Source organism: Pholis gunnellus (assembly GCF_910591455.1).
Source record: "Pholis gunnellus genome assembly, chromosome: 4".
NCBI classification, from domain to species: Eukaryota; Metazoa; Chordata; class Actinopteri; order Perciformes; family Pholidae; genus Pholis; species Pholis gunnellus.
In genome coordinates, this window is record NC_136530.1 from 23335862 (window position 1) to 23362882 (window position 27021).

Here is a 27021-nt window from a genome sequence, read left to right on the forward strand (position 1 = left end):
TAGAAATACAGAAACAAACTAGATCTAATCTTTCGGAAGTTCTTCAATGACAAAACAGAGTCGGCATAAAATAAAGATACCATTGCGAACGCTAAGAACTTAAAGACAACGGCTTGTCGGAGAATTTTAGTTACCTGACGTTACTCTGACCAACTTCTACCCGACTAAACCTGTGTCCAAAATCAATCCCTATATACTTTATAGTGCAATATATTTACCGAAAGAAAGAAGCTGTGTCCATGGCATTTATTTATTTATCTACTTTCCACTAACAATCCCACAATGCAATGCATTTGTTATAGATGATTATAGAATTACAGTCGTGCTAAACTATACCGGTCAGCAATAACCCACATTGCTCAGCAAGTGTCCAAAATCTCTGTTGACTGCTCATTATGGAGAGTAGGCAAAAATAGAGTGATTATTGGACACAGTGTAATCAAAATACATGTGTACTATATGTGTGCAGAATTAGTTTTTTGCAATTATTGTCGTCTAAAATGAACATGCGGAAGCCCCAGTTTGTCCCCCTCATGCATAGAAATAGCAAGCCTCGCAAGCGCCAGTGGGAAAACAACGTACGTGATCAAGTGAACGTGACACACGGGCCCACCAACAACTGTGCTACTATCAGAGCTTAATAAGCAATTTAGGGCTGACCAGCAGTCACTTAAACTGGAAGAAACAGCAATGTGCAGACACAAGCCAGACAGCATCTAGTGGCCCACCTGCTAGCAGAGATGCTACACAGGTACCCACATGATAACTGTCTCAAAGAGACATGAATGTGCTTTGTGACTAAATATCAGCAGATAAGACCCCTTTCATTTAAAATGGTGATCCATCTCCATCTACATCTGGTCTACTGTGACCACTCAGAATCGTTGTACCAATAATGTGTGAAAAATAGGTCAATAAGTGATTTTCTGTGACGACTGTCAATCATTACCGAGAGAGCTGACAGCAGAGATAACGAGCAGGGTGGTAAATGCTAACGACAGCCATGTTTTCCACCGCAGACATCGCATCTTCATGTCCCTGGTGTCAGCTCCGGGAACGGAGGTTTGCAAAGCGTAGGCCTACTGTACATAAGTGAGTCCATCGCTCCCTGCAGGTGTCTGAGGGCGAGCTTACGTTTCCATAGCAGGGAGTCAGTGGCAGCTTAACGGGCCGGTGTCGATTGTGCTGCATTAGTATACCGCCGAGAGTGAAGGAGTCAACCGCTCGACTAAATAAATGAGATGGTCGAGGCGTGTTATCCACACATTGATTATGTGTCACTTGACAAGGTCAAATATTTTAACCAAGATGCCTGAAGTTCCTGAATGCTCGGCATAGCAAACAGCTCTGTGTTCTCTGCTGGCCTGGCCGGCTGCTTACACAGCTATAAATGAAGACACCTGGGACTACTTAAATGGGAGTACACTGGCCTGAATTAGCAACCCAGCTGAGGAGCAGCTGCAGAGATGGGATATTTTAGTAATCAGGTGGGTCTACCAAGAACATTGAGGTCTGCAGAAATATATCAGAGACTGGGGGGGGGTGTAAGGGCGGCGTGCCTTCATAGAATCACACTGGCTGAATCACTGCCGTCCACTCCTTAAGTCATCTGCATTCAATGAATAACGGTCGCAGTTGTTTCTCTCGATAAAGAACGCTTTGAGCTGTTCAGTTTTCCGCGTTTTCACTCGTATTCAATACAAACGGCAGTTCCCATTAGAGCTGCAATCAAAGACTTTCTTCATTATCACGGTGAATTGTCAGAAAACAGTGAAAAACGCCCGTCGCAATTCCCGGACTTCAACGTTATGTCAGTGAATGCTTGTTTTGGTCTGAATAACAAGACTTTCACCGTTACATAAGACAGCAAATCCACAGACACATGAGAAGCTGGAACCGCTGGTTTGTGGGGGTATTTTTCGTCATTTTTACTTTAAATATAGTTATATTATCAGAATAGTTGCAGATACGTATTTATGTTGATCGATTAATTGACATTTCAGCTCTAGTTTCCATATTATTTACATTGTACACGTCAAGGCACTACCTCGGCAAAACATATTTTTGATGTTCATATTGAGATGTAAGTTAAAGCTATGACAAAGAACTTTCATTTTGTGTTGATTTTTGCGGCCCCTGTGGTCCCTGTAGTGTCTCCGACCACCAGAGTCCCTTTAGGAAAGCTCTCATTTTACAGCAGCAGGCGTTGTTCTGGTTCTCCCGAGCCTCCAGCCCGGGTCTCCAGCAACGTGGTGTCGGTGGTGGAGATGCTTAAGACGGGCAATGAGCCGGAGCTTCAGACTGTAGGTCGAAGTCTGCAGCAACGCCGGTTCTGGGTCAGGCCGCTGCCCTAAATGGCGTTAAAATATGTGAAGAGTTGGGGGTGAGAATGTTTTTGCTACAGCAGTAGGGTCTGTGTGGGACCCCAAACAATTACCAATTAAAGCCAATGTCAAAAAACCAACAAAAACCACACCAGCTGTAACTTCTACATCAACTAATCATGTCAGCACTTCCATCATAATCCCTGTGTGGATGTCCACAGCTTTCACTTTTGGGTGTGTCAGATGTAATCATGAAATCTTTTTTCTGTTTTATTTTTGAAAGAAAGTCACAGGGATCCGTGCAGTGAGCAGCTTCGTTAACGTAGTTAAAGAAGCTTTTCTCTCTGTTTACAGGTGTGTCTTCTCAGAGCCATGCGGTGGAACCGGTGCTTCGACATAGACTCGTAAGCACACATTCAATTTCATTTTCACCTCGTTTAACATTCTGCGTGATTATTCAGATGCACTCCGCTCAAACACGGGTGGTATTAGCAGAATATCGACTCTTATCAGAAGTGCTATTGTCAGCTCGTGGCTCATGATTCAGACAAGAATCACAACAAGGTGACCCGCTGTGAAGCGACACGCGCGTTCAGAACTCCTTTTTCCAAATAGCTGCTGAACTGAAATGACTGGTATTTGAGCGAGCGTTGATTAGCGTTAAAAATTGAAAAGCAAGAAATTCCGTGTTGTGCGGGCGTCTTAATGTTCTTATTAGCATTATCGTCATTATAATCACAATGGCGGAGCGTAAAGCTAAAGTGTGGCCCCGCTCCAACGAGGTGTGATCATTCAGAGGCACAGTTGTACGTCTCCTCGCCAGCTTGACACCTGAAACTGTAGCTCAGACGTGTGAAACGCTCTGAAACTATGGCTGGGTGTGATTACCAGTCAAATTAAATCTGAGATGTCAGTTACATGTGTCAGTGCTTCCCCTCCTACACTTGACAGGTTGCTGGGAGTGACAAGCTGGCTGTTGATTATTCTCCGGTGTGAAACAAAATCACTGACACACAAGTGTTTACGATGCTCCGGTCTTTGTTTAAATTTGTTTAAAAATGCGAGTCGCTTCCGAGGATTTCGACGGTGAGACCGTCGCCGCGTTGTAATTGTACCATCGAGATTTTAATCATTTAAATCAGGGGTTTCGAGTATTGCTCAGAGGTCGTTTGAGGTGATTCACATTTCTATTTACACGCATCATTTAGCAAAAATATCTACTAAATAGTTATTGTGTCACAGTTCAATGCTGGTGATGACTAAACAACACAGACTTGCACAGAAAGCTGTGTATCTATAGAAGTTACACTCCACTTTATGGATGTATTTTTATGATTACTCTGTGATGTTGGCCCTTTAAATGAGGATCTCTACACGGGCTTCCTATGGATGTCACTTTTTTAAAATATTTTATTTTATTTATTCATTTTCAAACAAAAATGCTTGAGATTCTCGATATGAAACTTGTCAATGTGAAGATTTGCTGCATTTCTTTGTCTCAAGTGGTAGTAAAGTATCTTTAGGTTTAAAGGTCTTCACACACTGTGGACTTTCTTTTCCCATTCAATGTGTATTTTCAAACTGTTGTTTTTGTCATGAGTACTACGCGAATATTACCCGGCGAAATAAAGGCATCAACCAATCGCGTTGCGCGGAACAGACATTCAAAACGTAGAGTACATTGAACAACAACATGCAGGCTCGGTAGTCCGAACCAAGACAGCAAACTTTATTACTGCTTTCAACCTTGACAAAGGCAGCGCAGACCAGATCAGACATAGGCAAAGCGTACCTGTTTACCAGAGGGAACTCAAGTTCACTCAGAGCATTTCACCTTTCAGTAGCTTAGGCCATACACCAGTTTACCTCGGACAGACTGAAGGACGCTGCTCTGGGTCATTAGGATTCTGGTAGTTGGTCGTCTGCCTTCACAAATCTTTTACAACCTTTCTCTTGAAAGTGTTGCAACTGACTCAAATTTGCATTCTCATTTTCCTGTTGTTTGTTGATGACGTCCCCGGTGTGTCAAGGCCTTTAGACCGTTGGTTGGACAAAACAAGTAATAATTGGTCTCGAGGCATCATGATGGACATTCGTTATTATTTTAACACAGAAATCCAACAAAACAATAAATATTTAATCAAAACTATTATCAGATTCATTGATAATGAAAATAGCCATAGTACTGCAGCTATTTATCAGCTTCTTATACAGTGCCGTGTAACTGCAATACTGCGAAAATTTCTTTATCCAGTTTTTAGCTCTTTTCATATTTTTCTAGCTAGAAATACTTTCAAAGTAGCATGCACGTTGTAATAAATGTATGGCGTGGATAACTTTAATGCCTTAACAAGGCCTCCACCTCTTTATACATTTGGAGCCTTATAATATTTGCTCCATCTCATAAAGTCATGCATTTTGAATCCATGTGTTGCATGAGGGAGGATCATCCGATTGTAATGCATTTAATTGTGGCCATTAGAATAAACCGGAACAAAGACGGGTTTTTTTCGGACATTTCATTGGTTTTACACAACTAACTCATCTAATTTCAACGCTCGTACTGAAACATCAGCGTTTTTCCTTCCTTACATTTCAGCTCACGTTAGTGAACGTTCACTGTTTGCTGCCGCAGTAGCAAACAGTACGGAGTTAAGGGGAGGAATCGTTTTTGCTTCCTCAACTTGCAGCTCAACTGAGAGGGATTCGCGGAAACATACTTTGGATGAATTTCCAGGGATCAGGGTTCATTCTCTGGTTTCTGACTCTCGACGCAGCCCGATTATACAAAACCCCTCAAGCAAGCAGCTTTTGAAACCAGTTTATGTCACGACAACATCCAAACCTGAGATTCCCGTTGTCTTTAGTTCTGCGTTTTGGATATGTACATGTAAATCATGTGGCAGTGTGCTCTTTACAGTGAATGGAATTTGTTTTTAAAGGATTTCAGCTACTTAAACCTAAGGGGCCGGGTAGGTGAGACCGCTTTGGTTCATCAAAGCCTGAATGAAGCACTCGGTCAAGAGCTGCAGATGTCGTCAATGCATCCGGCTGCTCAGCCTCTGCAGATGAGTCTCACTCCGGTTATGGAGCGTTTCCTCCACTAAGGGGCAGAATATGATCACTGATGCGCTCAGCCCTCGCTCAAAGGGATGATGCATTGGAAAGCGGCCTCAGTAAAATGTGCACTGTGTAATATCATTACATTTAATTAATAATAAAAAGGAATGATGGGGGGGCAGCTTATTATTTAAAACCTATTATTAACAGGGTTGTCATAAAAGGAAACCTGGAAGTAAATCATAAATAGTATATAATATATAACAGATAAAAATAGCATTCAGTTATGACCAAAGAATATTCTGATCTATTATTACCATAATAAAAATGATAATATGATTAGATATTTGTGTAATTTGTATTTTCTGTGCTGCAGAAGTAAATTAAGTAAGATAATAATACAATCTAAATCCCCAGGTTACATATTTATTCTATTTTAGGTCCGATCAGAATGTCAAATCAGAATTTATCCCCTCAGAACATTTCACAAGTCCAAACAGCGTCTATCTCTGAGGGTTCGGATTAGCGAGCTTCTGTTGTGCATGAGCTGCGAGGCGGCTAACCCTTCCTGTGATACCTATCTGAGGTTGAGCTCAGCACTTTCCTCATTAATTTCCCCACTTATTCTCAGAGTTGGATGTGATATTCTCGAGATCGGAGCAACGCGGGGCACAGGTTAGGCGCAATTATGCTGACGGAGGGCTTTTTTTCCAGCTATGCTCAATGAAATGTGGAGTACAGGATTAGACGTGTAGAAAGTTATATAGTGATTAACCTTCATTTGAGTCCCCTCGGTGATCTCTCGAAGGCAAATCTTCCCGCCGTCAGGTACGTTTCTCCGCCTTGATAAGTGACCTTCAAAATGATAGATTCTCGCTTCTTCTTTATGCTTTCGAGGCATTTGTTTGGCCTTTCAGTTAGTTCAAATGCTTCCTTAAACTACATACCACTTCGATTCCTTTCAGCCGCGCGGCCAGATCGATTCAGAGGCAACTTAAAGTTCCCCTGTGTAGTTTGTGACCACCAGAGGCGCCATGGAGCACAGCACAGTGCACCTTTAAGTTAGTGGTGTGTTTTATTACCTTTTTTTTTAAATTAAAGTGTCAGTCAGTTAACATGGCGTGGTGACGAAAGTAAAGTTATCATATTTTACGCAAGTTTCCATGGCCGCAGCAGCCATCTGTTGGTGATGACAGGTACTGTAGACTATTTGGTGCACTATATATATATTACAGTAACAACTGTAAAGACGGTAAGTACTGCAAAACATAGAGAAATAAACGTATTTATGTATCTACAGATTTTTCTGTTGGGTTCCATTTATCAGTTTGTAGTTTAAGAAGATCAAATGGATTATTGGCTGGCATCGCTGTGTGAATGCAGTTGATCTATACAGGGTAAAATGTTTGTTTAAAAAAACAAAACAGAGGTGCGTTCAGGCACCGCAACTAAAGTCTCCATCTTATGAAGACGTTTTGTTTATTGATAGCAACAACAAGTAGACATCTGCCAGTGGGGTAGAGATTCTTTTAACCAGTTTCCTCCACAAATTCACTTGTTTCATGAATTATCTAGAAATACATGTCAGTCATTTCAAACAAGACACAGTAAAACAGATTTCTGCACCAGAAAACAACATTTAGATTGTTTAGGAAAGTTCTTCTAACAAGCTTCTTTTTGTTTGAGAATAATGTTTCCTGGATTCTTCATTTGTTTGAAGGAAATACACATTTCGGGGCTTTGTTTGTTCAGGTTTCTCATGTGGTATCAGCGGTTATTGCAATCTAACCTATAATGGCTAAGATTGCATGGAAATTCATTTTCATTTTCAGCGAGCTAAGCGTTCCTTTCAAACAAGCAGCTGAAAAAACATCCTGTTAATCCGTTAATGATATAGGAAAAACAATAATTAATGAAAGCTCAAATATCACAGTTGCTAAGCTCCATTTAATCAATTAAATGTATTGATGCCATCATTTTCTAGTTATTATGCAAAGACATTTAACACTATCACGGTTTGGATTCACATTATTTCATGCCACGACATTCTAATCACCGCTAATCCTTTTCCCTCAAACACGGCACGATTGGCGAAGCCACTTCTGCCCGATGCTATCTTGTGTTTTACGTGCGTCTGTGCCGCAGAAGCCGGCTTTCACAACAATGGCGGACTCCCTCCCTCGCCCCCTCCGAGAAAGGACATTTTTTTTTTTGAGCCCCTTTGATTCGTCCCGATTTGTTTTGATGTGAGGAGTGAGTGGTTTTTAAAATCTCCTTAACTCCCCGGGCCTGGCCCAGCCTCCCACAGGGCTAATGACCGCAGCCTGGCCCCGCGTTGAATAATACAGACGCTCGCGAGGTGGAAGTGGGGAGGAGGGTTAGGGGTTCGACACGGGCCCTCCTCCTACAGTACACCTCCATTGATAAGATTGCATTAATTGGTATGAATAGAGAGGAGGTTTTTTCCTCTCCCTCTCCTTGTATACATTTACCATTATACTCATTAGCTTCCCGTTGCCTCCCAGCGAGCTTCTCCTCCACATCCCCCGGGGTCTCCTGGGAGGCAATTTGCATCTCTCCATGGTGTCCCTCTGGGGTTATTGAGGAAATATTAGCCCCTTTTCTTCTGTGGCCCGACCCCTTTGATTTATTTGGAGTCGGGGCCGATAGAGTGGCACTCACATGTTAATGACTGGCGTTGATACAGGCCCCTGGTGCAAGACGACTCATTGATCTGGGTTGAAAAGGTACAATTGACAAGCGGCGCTGAATAATCGCCTTACATGCGTCTGTGTGTGTTTTTGTGTGTGTGTGTGTGTGTGTGTGTGTACGCGGACCTTGGGAAATGACAAGTGGGAATCCCGTCGCTGTCAAGGCCGCAGCGCTCAAGCTGTCCACTTCCCCCCCGATAGAGTTAGATAAATAGGCGCTTCTTTTGTCGGCCCTCCGCATTCCGCTCGACTTCTTGACGGCCTTGGTTTTTCATCTCTTTGACCCCCGCGTGTTCACGCCGATGCTCGTTTGAGCCACTCCGAGCCCCCTAAACCCAAATCAGAGGCTGCACACGACACACTTGATCCAGCTACTGTTTGGAGTTGTTTGTCCCGGTCTAATAATAGAACTCAAGGTGCCTGCTGAGGGGCTCACTACGGTTGCCATTAGTGACTGCGGGGCCCATGCTCCCTGCTTTACCCCTCCCACCTCGCCCCATTCCTGCCGCGGTGCACTCGCATTATGTTTTAAAGAAAGATAATGAGAGGTTTCATCCTAATACCTGCGATACTTGACATGCCTCCGAATTTTAAGCTCACTGATGTCTGCTGAGCAATGTGGAGCCCGTCCTCAATTTGGAGAGCAGCGTGACACCGACTCCCTTTCATCTGAATGGTCACATGTCTGCAGCAACAAAGTTTGATATATATTAATAAACGTATCTCAACCGAAGAGGGAAGCATCCGCCCAATCCCAGCAACAACTTCTGTCTTGCCTCGTGTTTGTACACTTTTGGTTATATGCTAATCGTAACATTTAATAAAAGTCAACACCCTAACTGGCGCCAAACAAAAATACCCGGCGCCGCCGTCGCTGCATCTCCTCTGCGTATACTTAGAACAGATTAGAGGTTATGTGTATCAATTGCGCAGCTCATACATATTGTTGCGAAGTGGGGGGGGGGGGCGAGAAAAATGGAAATGTGCCATTTCGACGAGCCGGCGCAGCGTGCCAGAAGTGGGCAAGTGGGTAGCGCTGGCGGTGATGGTCGGGGTTTGTTTTCCTCTCGGCGTCGGGAGATGAGAAGTCGTGTATCTAAACAGAGCAGATATGATGTTTATGAGAGCCATCTGCTTCAGCAGCCCGCTGCCCTCCTCAACGTGAGAGCAGCCTCATTAAAACGGTCACATGCCTGAGAAATTTCTTCTTCTTCTCTTTCCCCCTTTTTATTTTTTCTTTAAAAGGAGTAGAGTTTAAAACTAACAAAGCCTTGGGAAATCCCCATCAGACACCCCCCCCCCCTTAATCCATTTAATTTTGAAAGGTATTGTTTAAAGCTTTAAAGTTTATATCGTTTAATCCCCCTCCAACACTACGGGCAGCAAATGAGGCCGTGTCAGCAGCTTGAACAGATATAATCTACTCCACACAACAGAAAATCCTCCTTCAAGACAAGGTTGCATGGGGTTTCCTGTGAACTCACTGTTTGATGTTTCTACCTGCTATTGAACATGACTTCTGTCTTAACCCAACTGTCACTCGCTCCCTGTCCCCTTTTATCGCTCCCAATGTTCTCGCTTCACCTTTTTTCATCAGTAAATCTACCATCACAGCCGCCTCGCTCGTTCCCCCTTTTTCTTTTTTTCAGGAGAGGGGGGCAATGAGAAGTTTGTTGTGGGCAGGTTTGGGGGGGAGGTTAGGATATGTGTTGGACGTGTTGGACGTCGGACGAAGGATTGTTTTTTTTTTGGGTTGCCAGATTCGGTGTCACCTGTGGTTCAAGGCACCACTCTCACCAGTTTAACCCTCGTCCTGTCTCCAGGTGTCTTTTTTTGTTTTAATGTCCACTGCAAGTGCACGTATTTATTTTGTATGTGCGTATACCTTCCCTTTTCTATACCTTTCAACGTTTTATTAGTTAAAACATTATAGTTCGACATTTTGCAAAATGCTCTTTTTCCTTTTCTTGCTAAGAGTTATATGAAAACATCGATACTGCTCTCATATCTGTCTGCTAAATGTGAAGCTACAGCCTCCAGCTGGTTAGCTTAGCTTAGCATAAAGATTGGTAGTGGGGAAACAGCTAGGCTGGCTCTGTCCAAAGTAACAAAATACTGCAACAACAACTACTTCACGAGCTGTAGAGCTGCTGATAGGTGGATTTTGTTACCTTTTGACAGATCATGCTATAGCCAATATCTTGAGGTCATCAACTGTTCCCTCTCTGCAACTCAATGTAATCTCTCATTCAGCATTTGGTTCATCAGTCTGTGAGAAAAACTGAAACACTCCTTGAAACTTTCTGTCCATATTCACGAGATATATATTCACATATTCATCCGCTACAACCAGGGTCAGAAATGAACACCTGACAAAGTGGCAAATGCAGGGAGATTTTCCTTTTCTGAGTAAATCTTGGAAGGCTATGATACCTTGATGATGATATTATTAATGAACTGTACTGAATGAACTCATGTATATGAGACGCAACAAGGCAAATTGGCCGGTGAGTCAAGCCGTTTCTCTGACACTGAATTAGACACTTTAGACACGGTATTAGCAATGGAAACCTTCATGACTTTCACAAAGTCAAATGTTTGGTATGATTATTTTTCCAAGGCTGGATTTCTGCTTAATAATGTAGTTAAAAATGTCAATGGGGTTTTGAATGAGATTATCTTACTCCTGGAACAAAACGTGAACCAATCGTTTCCAGTATTCATGCTAAGCTAGGCTAACTGGCTGCTGCAGCTTCATATTTAGCAGATGGATATTATTGCTATTTTATGTTATCGAATAAGAGTATATCCCAAAAATGTGGAGCTATGCCTTTTTAAAGTAATTATTTTTTGTGAATCTTCTTCTGAAATCACATGAATGGACATCCAGTATTCTTAAAGCACTTAACTTTCTTACAATAAAGGACACCATTTTCTTTGCAACACACCACCTCTGGTATTCACACGTTTTCCTTTAATGTATAATTTGAGTCATATAACTCGGTATCTATTTTCACTCAAGCAGTAAATTACATTGTTTAGTTATCAAAGGCTTTGCGTAATTACATTTGTGCAATTCAGGATGACAGGGCTGATAGTGTCTGCACAAGACGCTGGCATACATAATCACAGCCAAAATCCCATTAGGGAGAATGGAGTCCATTATTATGGAAATGACCTTTGGGTGACAAGAATTCAGTGGGATAAAAGAGTGCGTAATCCAGACAAAGGCAGCGTGTGAAGCCCCTCTCTTTATTTTCTCTTGTGCAAATTTAAGACATTTGGGGTGTTTGGTGAAATCTGCTGTTGCCGTGTTTCTTCACGGTGTTCCGTGAGTCACATTGAGGACAGCGAGATTTGCATTTTGCCGTATTTTGCTAATTTCCTCCTGCTCTTCTGCTGTTTCCTACTGTGGGTAGAACTGCAGGGGCAAAGAGAGGAGAAGAAGAACTTAACATTGTTTTTCTTTTTTTTCCCGCTGTGGCACCTTCTCTGAGAGAACGTACTCACCTTGGGATTACCGGAATGTCAAGCCGAATCTCCGTCTGTTTGTTTTTTGAGCCTCGCTTTGATACTCTCACGCTTAAGAGGCAGCTTCATAAATTCACATTGTGTCAAATAAATCAATAGATCCCATTAGCCGAGGAAGTTGTGTAGTGCGGTACTTGAGGGACCGCGGCTCCCCTTGTTTAGACATTTCTCCGGCAAGAGGCGATGGCAGAGGAATATGAGGTTGGCTGTTGATCCATACAGACAGCTCCAGCGGTTGAAATGGTTTGGCTGACTGGTCCCAGTTGGTTTTTAGCGCTGTCTCCACTGTGCTGCCAGCCCGCGCCTTCAGTCGAACAAGGATGAGGAATTTGCTTAGACATTCACAGCCCTTACAAGCCTACAGCGCCAAACTCAATCTGTGTGTTGTCCTCGCAAGACTAGTTTGGCTATTTCGGTTGTTTGCATTAAATAATTGATGAAAAGAAATGTCTAATTGTTTGTGTTTGTAGTGGACGACAGGACTTTGTCTTGGGTTGCAACAAAATTCTTTTCTAAGTGATTTGTCTTATATTGTTAAAAATATTTGTTTAAAATGGCCGTTAAGATTTTCTGGATCACAAGATGACTTTGTCTAATGGCTACATAATTTACAATTATATAAAAGCAACAAATACTCGCATTTAAGAGGGTGGGACCAGCAAACTTTTGGCAATATTTCCTGATAACTGATTCAAACGATTGTGATGAAGTTTCTGTCAATTGACGAATCGGTTAGTGGATAAACCCCGTGTTCTGCGATGTAAAATTACTGTTTTTTTTCTCAATGGAGTCTTGTGGCTTTGGAGAGGGTGTATATGGATACAAAGTCTAAAATAAGTTTTGCTGACGTTCCATTCCACAGCAGTACTATTACAGTAGGTAATACACTGACTATAAGTACCTCGTACAACCCCACTTCAAAAGATCCAAACTATCCCTTTAACTTCTTCCATAGTCCAGCATTTGTTTTCTGCCTCAGTCAGTGCCCTGCATCTTGTCGTGTCATGCATGTGTTCTTACTATATAGCAGCTACATTTAATTTTTTTTGTCTTGCTCAAAGGCCACTTGCCCCATGTCATGTAAAGTCACCACAATGGCATTGACTAACTGTTGTTAGAGGGTTATATTTAGTGTACTTTACGTCTTAACGATTGTAAAAAAAAAATATGATTTGCTTTTAAGGAACAAAAAATGAATTCAGGCAAGCATCTTTTCCAGGCAAAGTGTATGGCATTTTTGTGAAATGATATTGTGCGCAGCAGAGAATGACTGGAAGATGAAAGAGAACAGGGCCTGACATGCGCCGAGGTTGTGTGCCAGACTCAAAGCCACGCTGATGTGAGTACATGGCACGGTTCCCAGCCCACCAGCTCTCGGAGCGCGGCGCGCAAGATCATGTTTAACTGCATGACTTAAAGTGATTCAAATTTCTTTTCTCTGTTGGTACAAATTAAAGCTTTTATTGTTATGAGCCGGCAGTCTATCATGTACACCTGCGCGACCTAATGCAACTGCCTAATAAATCCTGTCTAAACTAAACTGTATAAGCAGCACAGAGGCAGAGCTGAACACATCTATTCTGTTGGATTGCATCACATTGTGCCCTAATACTGTCCACCCTGGACAGATTAGTAGAAACGCCTCTGACGAACCTTATAAGCTTCACCAAGATGGAACTATTCGTTGTATTGGATTACATCAGATTGCACAGATGTACCTAATAAACTGGCAACTATATTGTGCCAGAAGTTTACAGTGTCTTTTTTTTTTTAGAAAAACAACTCTCAAACAGAGAAAAGAAAGTTTAAAAAACAAAAAAGTCAAAAGACGTGGCCTAATACATAACTGTGTTCTCTATTGTCGAACGGTACACAATGATAACGACGCTCCTCCTAAATCTCATTTACAGAAACCGAAAAAAGCAAACTGGGTTGGTGAAGGCTCACAGCAGATTGATCTGTGCATACAGCTTAACTGTATTAAAGCTCATAATCCCTGTAAATATCTCCAGGCAAGGCAGAGTCAGCCTTTTAACATCGACTAAATGAAGTGAATAGAAGCAAATAAATTCATAAAGAATTGCATTTTCTGTTGAAACCCTGTTCGTTATGTACATATATATAGACGAGTGTTGTGTGAGCTGGCTGCTAATGAGGCTTTGCACACATCTCAAACCAAGATATTTTGATGGTTTTGCCACCCCGCCGTTTGGGGGTAACAGCGAAGTTCGCTTTTAAATGGAGAGCGTCTGTTCCCCCTTCCAACCTTTTTACACCACAACAGATGGGGTGAATATGGAGCTCGGAAGGTTTTACCTCGGAGGTGGTAACAGTGAAGCCACTCATTAACACTGAATTTACCACTTCGTTAGCAACGCAGCTTCCTGTAGAGAGCGACCGGCCCTGGATGTCGAAACCCACTGAGCGCACATTTTGAACTAAATGAACTCTGGACAGCACATTGTAATCTGTCACAAGATGCAGCATACACGCGTTTAATCATATTCTGATCATGATCCTATTCAATAATTGTTGAAAAAGTATGATTAAATGTGTGTGCGCAAAGGTGTAATATTTTCTTTATGCGGGCCTGTGTTTGTGTTTGAGACAGATTGTGTGCCTGCCAATTTGTCAGGATTCGAGTAACAACAGTCTCATGCTGGGATCCGTGTTGGCACCATCACAGAGTGATAAGACGCAATATGATCTCATTGGAGGTGTACTTTGTTCCCATGGAAATTGGTCAATTTTAGCAGACGACTGAGAACTTTAGGCGGAGAAGCAGGGCAGGTTGTGTCCCAGAGGTACGCTCACATAATTAAGCATCCTCGCCAGGGTATTCAGGGCTAACAGCAGGGTTTGTTGTGAATAGAGGTGGCGAAAGAGGGTGTTGGGGAAATCAGAATGCGGCACAGAATAATACCGCTCTTGTTTTATGGAGAAAAGTACTTCTTTTTTTTTTAACAGCACCACATTATCAGTGTGAAAAAAATGAGCTAGACTTTATTAAACCTGTTGTGCAAGAGTGTTTCATTTTGTAATTTACATCTGCATTATTTCCTCCTGCAAATTGTCTTCGGATGGTTGAACACTGGCACATGAGTAAAATAAATATTAGGCTTGTAAGCGATGCCGGCTTTGCACGGCTGGTTTGAAATGAATAGAAATATGAAGTGCACTTGATAAATTTGTGATATTCTTTCGTGTTTTCAGAGCGTATTGGTGCTATGTCTGATCTGGGGCGAAATGCACGAGAGGACAAAGACGTGGAACGGGTGTCTGACAGCCCAGGTCGAACTCAGGAGCCATTACAGAGTCACACATTCTCCCCGAAGAACAATGCTGCAGGTCTGTCCTCGGATGAACACGAAAACCTTTTAAATGGAACCCAGCCGAATCCATTTGTATACAGCGGGGTCCCCGCTGTTCCCCATGCAGGCAATTCATTGCCTTCAGGAGCACTTGTTAATGGACCTGGTTCACACCCCACCTCAGAGGTACACTGTGTCCTGAACAAAGGCACTGTTTTATCCAACAATGTCCTGGATGCCGCGTTGCAAGCGGGGAAGGACACGAGCCCCGAGGTGTTACCACCACCTAGTGAGCTTCAATCAGACGCTTGGAAGAACACAGCGGGGCCCGTCGTGAAAACACTGGCCACACAGCCAGGTGTCAACACGCCACTGTCTCACTCGGAGGAGAATGAGTCCAAACTGGCCTGTCCCACACTGTCGGGTGCAGGCGGCGCGGAGCAAATGCACATTAGCCAACCTTTGACAAAGCAGACCACGAAAACAAGATCTCGCCGGGGCGTAGAACGGTCAGAGAGCTCCTCGGATGATTACGACGACGCCGAGGCGGTCGGGTGGGATTCAGCAAGGGAGCGCTTCTTGCACAATGACAGAAGGCTGGAGACCAGAGTGATGCACCAAGGGGACAGGAAGCACAACACACATGCAAAAAGCATGTCAGGCTCTCTGGAAAAGGTTAACAGCAGCTTAAATCACACATACAGACGTTTCTGTTCCTGCAGTGATGTTGGAAACGTTGACGTCGCCAACCAAGATGATTCTTTGGGTGCCCGATCTGATATTAATTATTCCGTGGTGCCACTCAAAGATCTTTCTGGGAACACAGCGTCAAACTCGCAGCACCATATTTATAGCACGGCAGCACAGGGAGGCTGTAATGAGGAAAATGACCCTGAAGATGAAGACAATTGCAGCTCAAAAGTAGAACGGTTGAGGACTGAACAAGTCGAACGAGATCCACTTTTCTTTTCATGCACAACATGCAATGCTAATTTCAAGGAGAGGAGACATTTCCATAGACATATGATGTATCATTTAGGCAAGCATAATCAGGTGAACAGTGAGAACGTCTCGCAGCCCTTTATATGCAGGGAGTGTGGGCGTTTGTTCTGTGATAGCAGCTCCCTCATGAGGCACATCATTATTCACCGAGACAGGCTGCAAAAACTTCTGGAGGGAATCAAAGATCTCAAAAACGCCGAATTGGAAGAAGGGGGCGCCACAGTGCATTGCCCTCGGTGCGCATCCGGTTGTGATTGCCCTAAAATCTCCGTCCAGCACGCCAAAACGCACGATAATCTGAAGCACTACTACTTCTGTGAGGAGTGTAACTACATTACGCTGACACAGCAGGCACTCGAAGCACACTTGAGCGTCGCACACCTCGACACTCACAGGTCTCAACGCGGGGAAATGACTCGTGCTAATGAGGCCGGGGAAGCGGACCGTGTTCAGCTTCGGCGCAAAGCGTGTCTTTTCCCGAGCAAAGACGATGTAGTACTGCAAAGACATTCTGAGCTGGAGCGTCTGCGTTCGCTTGGTAATTATAAAAAGGTCGCCGACCAGCCCGAACCAAATCTGCATAAGTCGACTCTTGGAGAAAAAGCCCATTTTCCCCAGTGTTCTAGTAAAAAAAGGGAGTTTTACATTCAGAAGTCCAACGACAAAACTGTAAATTCTCCTCAGTTTAAGTGCCGTGTCGACTGCGCCGAAAACAGGCTGTCACCGTCTTTGTGGAGGGTCGACAGGCATGGAAAACTACTCCTGCAGCCAGTAGAAAAATTAGATGTGGCAACTGATCTCACCTGCGTGGAGGAAGACTCTGCAAACAATGACTGCAAGGCTTTTGGCAGCTCAAAGCAGGCAACCTGTCCTGCGACCGCCGATTTCTTACTATCAGCCAGAAATCTTAAATTAGACCAGATGTTCTGTCAGGGTGGCAAGAACGACCCGGCAAGCGGGCGCTTACAAGCGCAAGCGAACCATTATTCTCCGTCGGTGAGAAACATGTCAACGCCCTTGCATAACACTATTGACAATACGAATGGTAATATATCGGGACGGTTTTGCCAGAGGCTCGAGAAACCGTCTGCAGAGAAGGAGATGGAGAGAGGCTGCGAGGGCAGCAGTGACGACACCAGTGGAGCTGCAGGCAGCTTCTTGGAAAGTGAGAACGCGAGGAACCCGTACGCTCGGAGGTACTTCACAAAGAGGCAGAGGTTTTCAGCCAGAGACCAAAGCCCTTGTGTGCTCAAGGATGAAGAGGATGGAGGTGAAGACTGTAGTGACATAGAGCAACTCATAATCAAGGAGGAGTATATGGAAACCACAGCGTGTGGCGATTCCCCAGAGTCGCCTTGTATGTCTACGGGGGACAGCTTTGATGTTTCCCCCACACCAGGGGTGGAACACAGGCGCTGTCCCTACTGCCCGGCCATGTTTGAGTCCGGAGTGGGCCTGTCCAATCACGTGCGAGGGCACCTCCATAGAGTCGGCTTGAGCTACAACGCTCGGCACATGGTCTCGCCGGAGCAAGTGGCACTGAGGGACCATCTGCCACGAATCCGCAGAAGGATCCCCAGTGGCACGAGGAAAATGAGTAAAGGTACGAGTATCAGTGTTTGATTTACTTTGACATTAGTTGAGCTAACAAGTCAGGACAAAAGGGTTTTTTTTCTATCCAAACTTTGGATCTGGAGGTCAAAGGCCAGGGTTGTGGAAGGTATTTATGACCAAATACCTGCAAAGCTAACGACATTCTCGTCAGCCTCAGATGCAATTTGTGTTAAGTGCTAATTGGCAAATGTTAACATGCTAAAGTGAACATGGCAGCCATTATACCTGCTTCTCAATGCGTTTGTATTGCCATTGGGAGAAACTCACTATAAAGCTCCAGTGGTAATTCTCTGTATGTTTACAATGAACAACCCCTTTCTAGATTGTCATTTGGTTTTGTTAGTACAAACATTAAGATTATAGGAGCTTTAGATGTACAGCTGCATTATGTGATCCTGTTATATTAAATGTCATTACGGAATTCAGAGCATATCTAATGCCTGCACAACATGGCAGCTAACGGTGCTAAAAGCGCAAAAAAGGGTGTTTACCTGAGGGGGAACCAGAGGTGGGCGCTACGCTTCTGCGACAAAGCCATCGGTTGGGGCGGCGTTATCAGCTGTAACCGTTATATGATCAGTGCAGAGCGGTGACTGACGGCTAACCAATGGGACACGTCCCAGCTATGTAAACTAAGCACAAGAAGCTCCGATTACAACACACACAGCGGGAGAGTGACTTCATTCTCTGCTCAAGTGGACGTTCCTCCACCATATGTTTACACAGCAATTAGTTGTTTGCTGCTATATTAATGCTCTGAATCCCGTTTATAGAACCTTTTAAGGCTTGTCCATTACAAAGCAATCCAAAACAGTATATCATGAATATTGGCTTGGTGTTTTTGTTCTTTCATTACAATGTTTTTTTTTTAACAAATCTCATCTGATATTACAGCTGTTAAGCCAGAAACCCAAGGAGCACACAAATGCCCCCTGTGCTGGGGTTGGTTCGATACTAAGACCGGCCTCTCCAACCACGTGAGGGGACACCTGAAGCGAATTGGTGGAAGTGTTACCAGCACCGGCAAGTCCCCGCTGGGCATCCTAAACGAACTGCTACGGGACAAAAAGGAACATCAGAACATCGTCCAGGTCCTCAACAAGAGCCAATTCCCCTCACGGATCAGCAGCGATGGCCTGATCCTGATGCGCATGGGCATCCCAGTGAAAATCCAGTTTGAGATGAGGAGTCCACGTCCCATGTTGGACAGCCTTGTACCAAAACAGGAAGCAGAGGCCTTCTCAGATAGGAGGCTTCTGGTAGAAGCACAACGAGGCACTGAGGCCTCCTCAAGCACTTTAGTTGAACTGCTCAAGGTGAGACAGCAAAGTATGGAGCTCTCGACGAGAAGCGACCAGGAAGCCCACGCAACCAGGAAGCTGCCTGATTTCACCAAAGATTACATGGAGGAACCAAACTGGGCTCACGGTATGGAGCCTCATGCACTAGCAAAATAGCAACTTCATGTTCCAACGGTTTCATAAACATGGCTGCTTCTGCATGTTTAAGCATCACAAGTCTCTGCAAGTAGATCTTCACAGGATGAGGTGGTACAGTAGCAAATTAATCTGAACAATGTGGAAAATGGTTTAATGTAAAGTATACTTGATTTGTAGGTATTTGGCAAAACCACTCATAAGATATAAGAAGCATTTCAATACAAGCTCCCCCACCCTTTACCTGGGAAGAAAATGACTACTCAATAGATCACCCATGTGTTATTATACAGATTTAACACGTTTAGCTCTGTTCTACAACAGGGAAGTTCACTCTATCACATTATTGTGTACATGCCAACGTTCAGTCCTCTGATTGTCATCAATATTTTATACATTTTTCCAGTATCTCTCCACAGATAGCTGGATACTGCAGGTGGATGCCAGTTAAACAATAGTTCACAATCATTTGATTTTTATGGGAAAAAAACCCAACAACACACAAATACGGTAGATTGAATGTCGCCAAAGTGCTTTTGAAGTTCATATTAAAAAATCATGAGATCCTCTTGATGTTTAGTTGGAAGCCCGTCATCCGTGTTTCCACAATTTTGTTTAATGTCTGTCCAAATCCCACTTTCAGTGCCGGGTACTGAGAAAGATGAGATAAAAAAGATAAAGATGTAAACATCACGTTGCTCTCTAATGTACTCCCGAAGATGTCTTTCTCTGCGTGTACGATCCTGAAAGCTGATTTAGATTAAATTATTAGTCTGCCATTAGCGTGTTAACTACAATGCTATTTCATCACTGAGTTGTCGTTCACATAGCATCATCACTCGCAAACTAAATGAAAATACTGAACTTATTTTTTATCAATATTTAGATAGTTTAGTCGGGGGAAAAAAAAGCTAAATCATTTTAATTTTGAGAGATCTGGAGGGATTACTACTTGACAAATATTCTGGTTAACAGGCGATGGGGCACAGCACTGCCACTGGCAGTTTTCTGTCAGAGGACTAACACGTCTGTGATATTCTTGAGTAGTTTATGAATCCTCTGTGACTCCGGTGTATGTGAAAACACAAGATTGTGTTAAACTTCACCATGTAACACTTTTCAAACAGGACAGTGCAAATCAGATGCTTAGACTGAAACCAGCACACTGGGAGTAACAGATTTGCTTGATAATAAAATTACGGCGTGAACTCGCACACCCTCCCACAATGCTTTATTCTTTAAATTATAGAGTCACACTACTGATGATCTTAAAACCTTGATTCAAAACAGAAATATCAGCTAAACTGGAATAAGAACATCATCCAATCAAATAGAAAAATATAATCACATGATTTAAACCGAAATGCTTTTGATCCACTTGCCCTGTTCTCTTTGAGTTTAATTCAGTTTTTTCAACATTCTAATCTTTCAGGGGAATGCGATTCGAATACGATTTGTATTCAGTGTAACGGCGCCTTTCCTGGGCTTCCTGGTCATCTTCAAGCCTATGCACAAAGGAAGAGGATCGCCATATTTGAAGGACCAGGTACGTCGATGACGATACGCGTGTAGCAAAATGTCAACGTGTGTGTTTCCTGTGCCGTGCAACCAAAAGTGTGCTGGAAGCACAGGATTGAAGTGAATATGTGTGACGTCTCACGATGGATGTTGACTAGAATAGTAAATATCAATATTGAGATTATTTATTTATGCCTCTTTAATGCATTTCAGATAAAGCAATGTTTTGTCTTTTTAGGCTACGATTATAAACCGAAGAAGCCAAGGCCTGGGCTAAAGAAGAAGATGCTACCCTCCTTGAATGCTGAGATTTACACGCTCTCCTGCAGGTACATGCAAGTGAAGGTTACATATGTAAGGGAGAGAGCTCCCTACCCAGTTACGTATCACATATGTAGGCCCCAAATGGAAGAGATGAGGAGATGTAAGGCAGCACAGCAGTCAAAACTCTGACCAGCCACTCCTTATCTGGGACACCCAAGAAGTCTTTTAGAGTAGCTGCCGCTGGGCATCTCCAAGCACTCGCTCCCCAAAGAAAGTGCTTGAAACCACATTGCGATTGGCAGAACTGTTGAAATGATGATGGCATCAGGCGGCAACATCCGGTTCTGAATATTGAAGCCAATGTAGAAGGGCCTTTAACCTGCATTCTCTCTAATGGCCAGCAGGGGGCGACTCCTCTGGTTGCAAAAATAAGTTAGATTGTGTAGAAGTCTATGAGAAAATGACTCTTACTTCTCACTTGATTTATTACCTCAGTAAACATTGTGAACATACGTTTATGGTCTCAATCTATAGTTCCACGTCTTCCTCAATATTAAATTATGGTCCCATTTAGAGTAAAATAGACAATAAAGCAGGGAATGCTTTAGGGCGGGTCTACCTTGTCATTGACCGGTCGCTGCCGCTACCAGGGCAGTATACAGCGTCTCTATTTTACTCCTCTGCATTCCAAATATGGTCACTTCCATTCACTGGTTGCAAAAAAAAGCCAAGAAATGCAAAAGTCAAGGCTGGGGAAGTCCGGCCTTCAATAGTGGTAAGCCAACGTACTTTGGCTTGATAGAATCTAGTGGTCTGTATACAGGGGGGGGGGAATCAATTAACTGGCCCACCTGAAAGTTTGAAAGGACCTTTTGGGAGAAATGCTGGTTTTCACCTCAGGTTGGAGATGTTTTGATACCATTTTTTCCTTCCTTCTAATACCTGAAGTTGCATATCAGCCAATACCAGTGTGCTCAAAATAAACAAAGTTAAACAGGTCTTAATTCCCTGTCTAATAACTGTTTTATAGTGCTGCGAAAACATCTCCTTCAAACAAGTGTATTTATTCAAGTTTCTCACCAAAACCTCATTTTACTAGATTACGTTTGACCACATCATGATAACGTTATAATTGACCTTTGCCCGATACTCGTAATACAATCGATGCAATAAAACAAAGCTTTCCACACTGAAGAAGAGGGTTGTGCATCGACTCTAGAAACAGTGACTGGCTTCTCCGCCCTCTCTCTGCAGATTCTGCGACCTCGTCTTCCAGGGTCCCCTGTCTATCCAGGAGGACTGGATCAAGCACTTACAGAGGCACCTGCTGCACACCAGCGTGCCCCACTCAGGGACCGGGATGGTTGAGGTTCTGGGTCTTCATCACAAAATACACATGAGGATGTCTCGTGAGCGCCCAGATCTGGAGTAGAGTTTTACCTGTCGAGAACTTCCAGCGGCCTGAATTTGCACATTGTTTCTACGTATCATCAACACATTGTTTTAGACTAGTCCTGTTTTTAGGAATATATATAAGAGTTAATCTAGACTATTTAATAATAGTAGTATATTGATAATATTGTATATATTAGCAACAACTTTACATAGGATATTTAATGCTATGCTTTGCCTTATAAATGTAGCTAATCCAAGTTGTAGGATTTATCTTTATTGACTGCTGGTTTACTGAAGCTGATCTGGCAGTGCAGAACTGCCATTGTTAGAAAAACATTGTTCTCCTGTGTTTGTCATGATAAAGAAAAGTGCCTTGTTAAAAAGCATTTTGTTATAATGACAAAATATCCAAATATCTCAATTTCTTGTAACTTTTTAATGTCATAAACAAAACATTTCTCATTATAAAAAGAAACATTTCTCAATAGCTTACTCTCTTTTTATGAGATTTTTTTGTTTTTTTGTCACAACAACAAAAGTTAAAAGGAGCATGCATATATTGGCAAAACACACGAGTGTTTCAATTGAGTTCACGCCTCGCTTTCTTCTAGAGACGACATAAAATCAAACGGTGCTCTCGTTGTTGAGCAGTGTACACGGGGCTGTCGCTAGCTCGCGGATGCTTTGTGGGATTTCACCTCCCTGCGCCTGCATCAGAGGGAGCATCTCTCTTAATCAAAGCGACATTCATTATGTTGGGACAGCTTGTTCTGTCACTGTTCTGCTGCTTAACCTTCACCCATCAGCGCAAGTTCTGAAATGCGGCTCTCATTACAGCCGCGATAGCAACATCTTTTTATAATGAGGAATACTCTCTAGTTATAACGAGAAACCTTTTCCAGTTATAACAACAACGTGTTGTTAGAATTATTTTTTTCTCATTGTGGCAGCTCTGTATTTCCGAAAGCTCAAAATTGGTCGTTCTTGGTTGGGTCGGTTATTATTTAAATTGTATAACACATTTCTTTTTAAGCACAGCTACAGTTTAAAGTTCAGTATTAGAAAGAAAACATGAATACACACTATAGCACCAATATAAATATGAATGTATATATTTATTTCAGTAATGCCTATCCCATGATAAAAACTCTAATGTAAGGATTTAAAGATTTAACTAAATCAAAGATTTTCTTTTTTTTTTTTTTTTTAATATTGAACTTTTTCAAATTTGTAGATATGTGCTCCCTAATATATAATTATGGATTTCTATAAAATATCTCACTTCCCTACTCAGGCTTGATAGTTTTTAGACTTGCTCAGATTCAAATGCAACATTTTGTAGATGTTTGTATAGAAATCAGTGACATTAATAGTAAACTTGCATGATTTGAAAGTGTCACTAAATTTAAATAAAGTGACTTATTCTTAGATCAGCCAGATAAACTAAAGCATTTATTAGTGATGCCATGTTAAGTTCTATCAAATATGCAATGTAGGTACGGGGGGGAAGTAGACCGTGGGCCCTTCATAAAGAGGATGTACAGAACAGCACCGAGGGCTGCTGAGGTTATTTACTGCAGTGTTGGTGGAGCGGACCAACGGGTTCACTCCAGTGAGCGAGCCGTCTGAGATTTAGAAAACAAAAGACTTCATTTGCAAGAGAACGTAGAGCCAAAAGTCGATGGACAGTCGAGGTCAGGGTGAATAAGAAGGCCAGTGAAATCGTAATTAAAGGACGGCCGCGCTGAATTTCTCATCATCACATTTTATCTCATTAGGTTTATTTTTGGAAACTCGATATGGAGAGCCAACCAGACGCATAGGAAGGACAAGGACGGTTCCCATTTGTCATCCCCAATGTATGATCTCAGTGTTTTTCCATTTTATTCTGCTATATCTGTATTAAAATAATAATGAATATGTTCATGTCAATAAATGTATCATTATGCTTCAGTCACTCTTGGATGTGACAGTACTGACTGGGTTTAAACACGGTAATGACTTCACTTTTGCTGCTCCAAACTTCCAGTGTCTGTTTTAAAAGGGGAAAAGAAATGTGGCAACGGAAGTGATGCATTTTATGATTTGGGCAGCAGAACCAGAAGCAAAAAACACACGTTTCCTCTTACCTGAAGTGCTATTTATCAATCCAGATTATTTTGGTGTGACTTGCCGAGTTTTAGAGACGTCAGCCGTAGAGATGTCTGCCTTCTCTCCAACACAATGGGACTAGATAGAACCCTGGTTTGTGGTGCTCAGAGTGCCCCCCAAAAAACAAAAAACATTAGAAAAACTCAACAACAATGTCTTTTTTCAGAACTCATGACCCGGTGGCTCCAGATTATCCACAAAGCTTGTTGTGAGCAGTTTTATGTTGGAACTATTTTTCCTTTAGCTGAAGTACCTACACAAAACTGCACATGCAATTACCATCGAGTCCCGTAGTATTGAAGAGAAGGCAGACTTCTCTATGGCTGACATCTCCAAAACTAGCCATCTCACACCAAAACATTCCAGAAATGTATGTGAACTGTCCCTTTTTTAAGGAACCTTTAAACGTCACCGTCGTGAAGAAAAGACGAAAATAAAAACAAGAAGCATTTCTGGTGGATTGTGACGACTGCTCTGCGTGAAAACATGGGTTTGAAAAATGCATCGTGTCATCTCAAGAGAAGGTTCTGATTAAAAGTTTACCCTTTCATGATGGACCGTTCCCTGACCCTCAACCGTAGACGGTACACGGTGGACGTAGTCATCGTGACGTCACCCACTGGTTTGTGGACTGCCGTTATGAAGCCTCGAGTTTGCCGATTTTGCCGTCGCCATCTTGGATTACAGCCTTCGCCATCTTGACTTTTTGTAACCGCTGAACAGAATTGACCATATTTGGAATGCTGAGGAGTGACGTAGAGACAACTACCTGTCAGTCACAGTAAGCCCGCCTGCTTTATGGTCTATTTGACTCTAAATGGACCATGATTTACTAAATGAACATTATGAAGAAGAAGACTTGAAACTAGAGATTGAGATCATAAACTTTACTTTACAATGTTTACTGAAGTAATAAATCAAGTGAGAAGTAGAGTCATTTCTTCATAAACTTCTATACAATCGGACTTTCCTAATGCAATCGGAGGAGTCGTCCCCTGCTGGCCGGTAAAGACAATGCAAGTTTAAAGACACTTCCGCATTGGCTTCACTTGGCAGAACCGGAGGTTGCCGCCTGCCCTCAAACACACGGGCCTATTTTATTTGTAGCAATGCTTTTGGGCCAAACACAGAGATTTTAGTGCGATGTTGCACCATTATTCCCAACAGGAAGTGATTTTTAGGCTATGTGCTGTTTTAAACTCCAGTTTTTAGCGTTCCAGGCTGAGTATTTGATGTATCCGCCGCTTGATAGCCACTCCTGGGTTTTCTACTTACCAGTGGCAAAGGGGGCTAACCCCGCAGTTTATCTTGGGCAGTATTTAAAGCAGCGATCAAAGCTGTACAAACCAATTGTCATCACGCGTCTCCGGAGGGAATTTTGAAGTACATTAATGCTCCTTCTTTGGGAAATAATTGTGCCACTCTGTGACTTCATTAGGTCTCCTGGCTGTTTCAAAAGATGTTCTCTCTGGAGGTTGAAAGCCACATCGCTGGCAGACAGCATCCCAAGGGGCCGAATCAATAAAAAAAGGGAGATTATAATGAGATTGAGTTAGCCATGACCAGAATTGGGCTTTTCATTATTCCACTGGCTGAAGAGAGAGAGGGACAAGGCTGACATAAAGAAATGTGTTGTTGCAGGACCCACACTCGCCATCTGCCACGGGGGTCCAATGGTAGGCAGCCAATGCATGCTTATCATCGCCATGGGTATCAAAGGGGCCTCCTCTCTGGAGATTGCTCCATTAAAACTGCAAATCTAACCCCTGTATGCACAACACAGAAAACCTGCAACACTTGCTTTTTGATTTATCACATTGAAATGGGAACACTAGGAAACTTTGGATAGCTTTGTGTTTTTGGTGTGTTTGACATGTAATTTACATTATAAGTTATTCAATTTGATTGCTATGTCTTTCTTTTAATGATGCCATATGTGCGTTAACCATCATAGGACTTTTTGTCAGCGGTGTTGTGTTACTCCCTCATTCAGTTGCACGTGGCAGCAGTGATCCCGAGATCAGGACCATTGATCACGACCTGTCCTTCTGCCAGTTGTTCAGTAGTGCCACAGACTGCCTGTGTGAGAGAGAAAGGGGGAAAAAAAAGCAGAAAAAATCAATAGGTTTCCATTATCTGGTTGGGCAGTGTCACTGGCCCGTCAATGATCCCGTTACAGCGGTGGTACAAGGGGTGACACGGGCCCGCGCTCGATCGCTGCTGACAAGAGGAAAACATGCTGACAGGCACCGGGAACAAGTTGGAACACAGATTTGCACTTCAAGCAGCCGTCCGAGGAGGCGTATCGTGCAAGGCCACCGCGCGGCAAGGGGGTCGAGCTCAGCTGGGGCGGGGTGGGAGGGTTGAGAGGGTGTGTGTGTGTGTGTGTGTGTGTGTTGAGAGGTTGGAGGGGGGGGGGATTCCCAGCTAGCCTCCTTCTACTGTCTGACTGTCTAGCTCTCTACCACAAACGCTTTTATCCTCCTATAAATTATTCACCTCTGGATACACCAAAGGAAAAACTCTGCTGCACTGATTGTGGCTGAGGGGAAATTCGTATGAAAAAAACCTAAGGCCCAGTCTGCTCGGGCCACTCCTGTAACAACATCACACACACACCTTAACAGGGCGCTGCATGTGAAGCACCTGCTTTGCGTTGTACAGTATACTAGAAACGCTGTGACGTCATCTGTTGCAAAAAAAA

The 27021-nt window shown here is 43.0% G+C and overlaps 1 protein-coding gene across 1 annotated transcript; it reads left to right on the forward strand.

The window, feature by feature from the left end:
• Window positions 1-14853: 14853 nt before the first annotated feature.
• On the forward strand, window positions 14854-22203 carry znf644b (zinc finger protein 644b; the record flags this gene model as incomplete). The annotated part of the gene is made up of 5 exons (XM_079157976.1): window positions 14854-17542; window positions 18448-18981; window positions 20422-20535; window positions 20746-20836; window positions 22026-22203. 5 exons carry the CDS (start codon window positions 14854-14856, stop codon window positions 22201-22203), a joined length of 3606 nt encoding a protein of 1201 aa, XP_079014102.1.
• Window positions 22204-27021: the final 4818 nt, after the last annotated feature.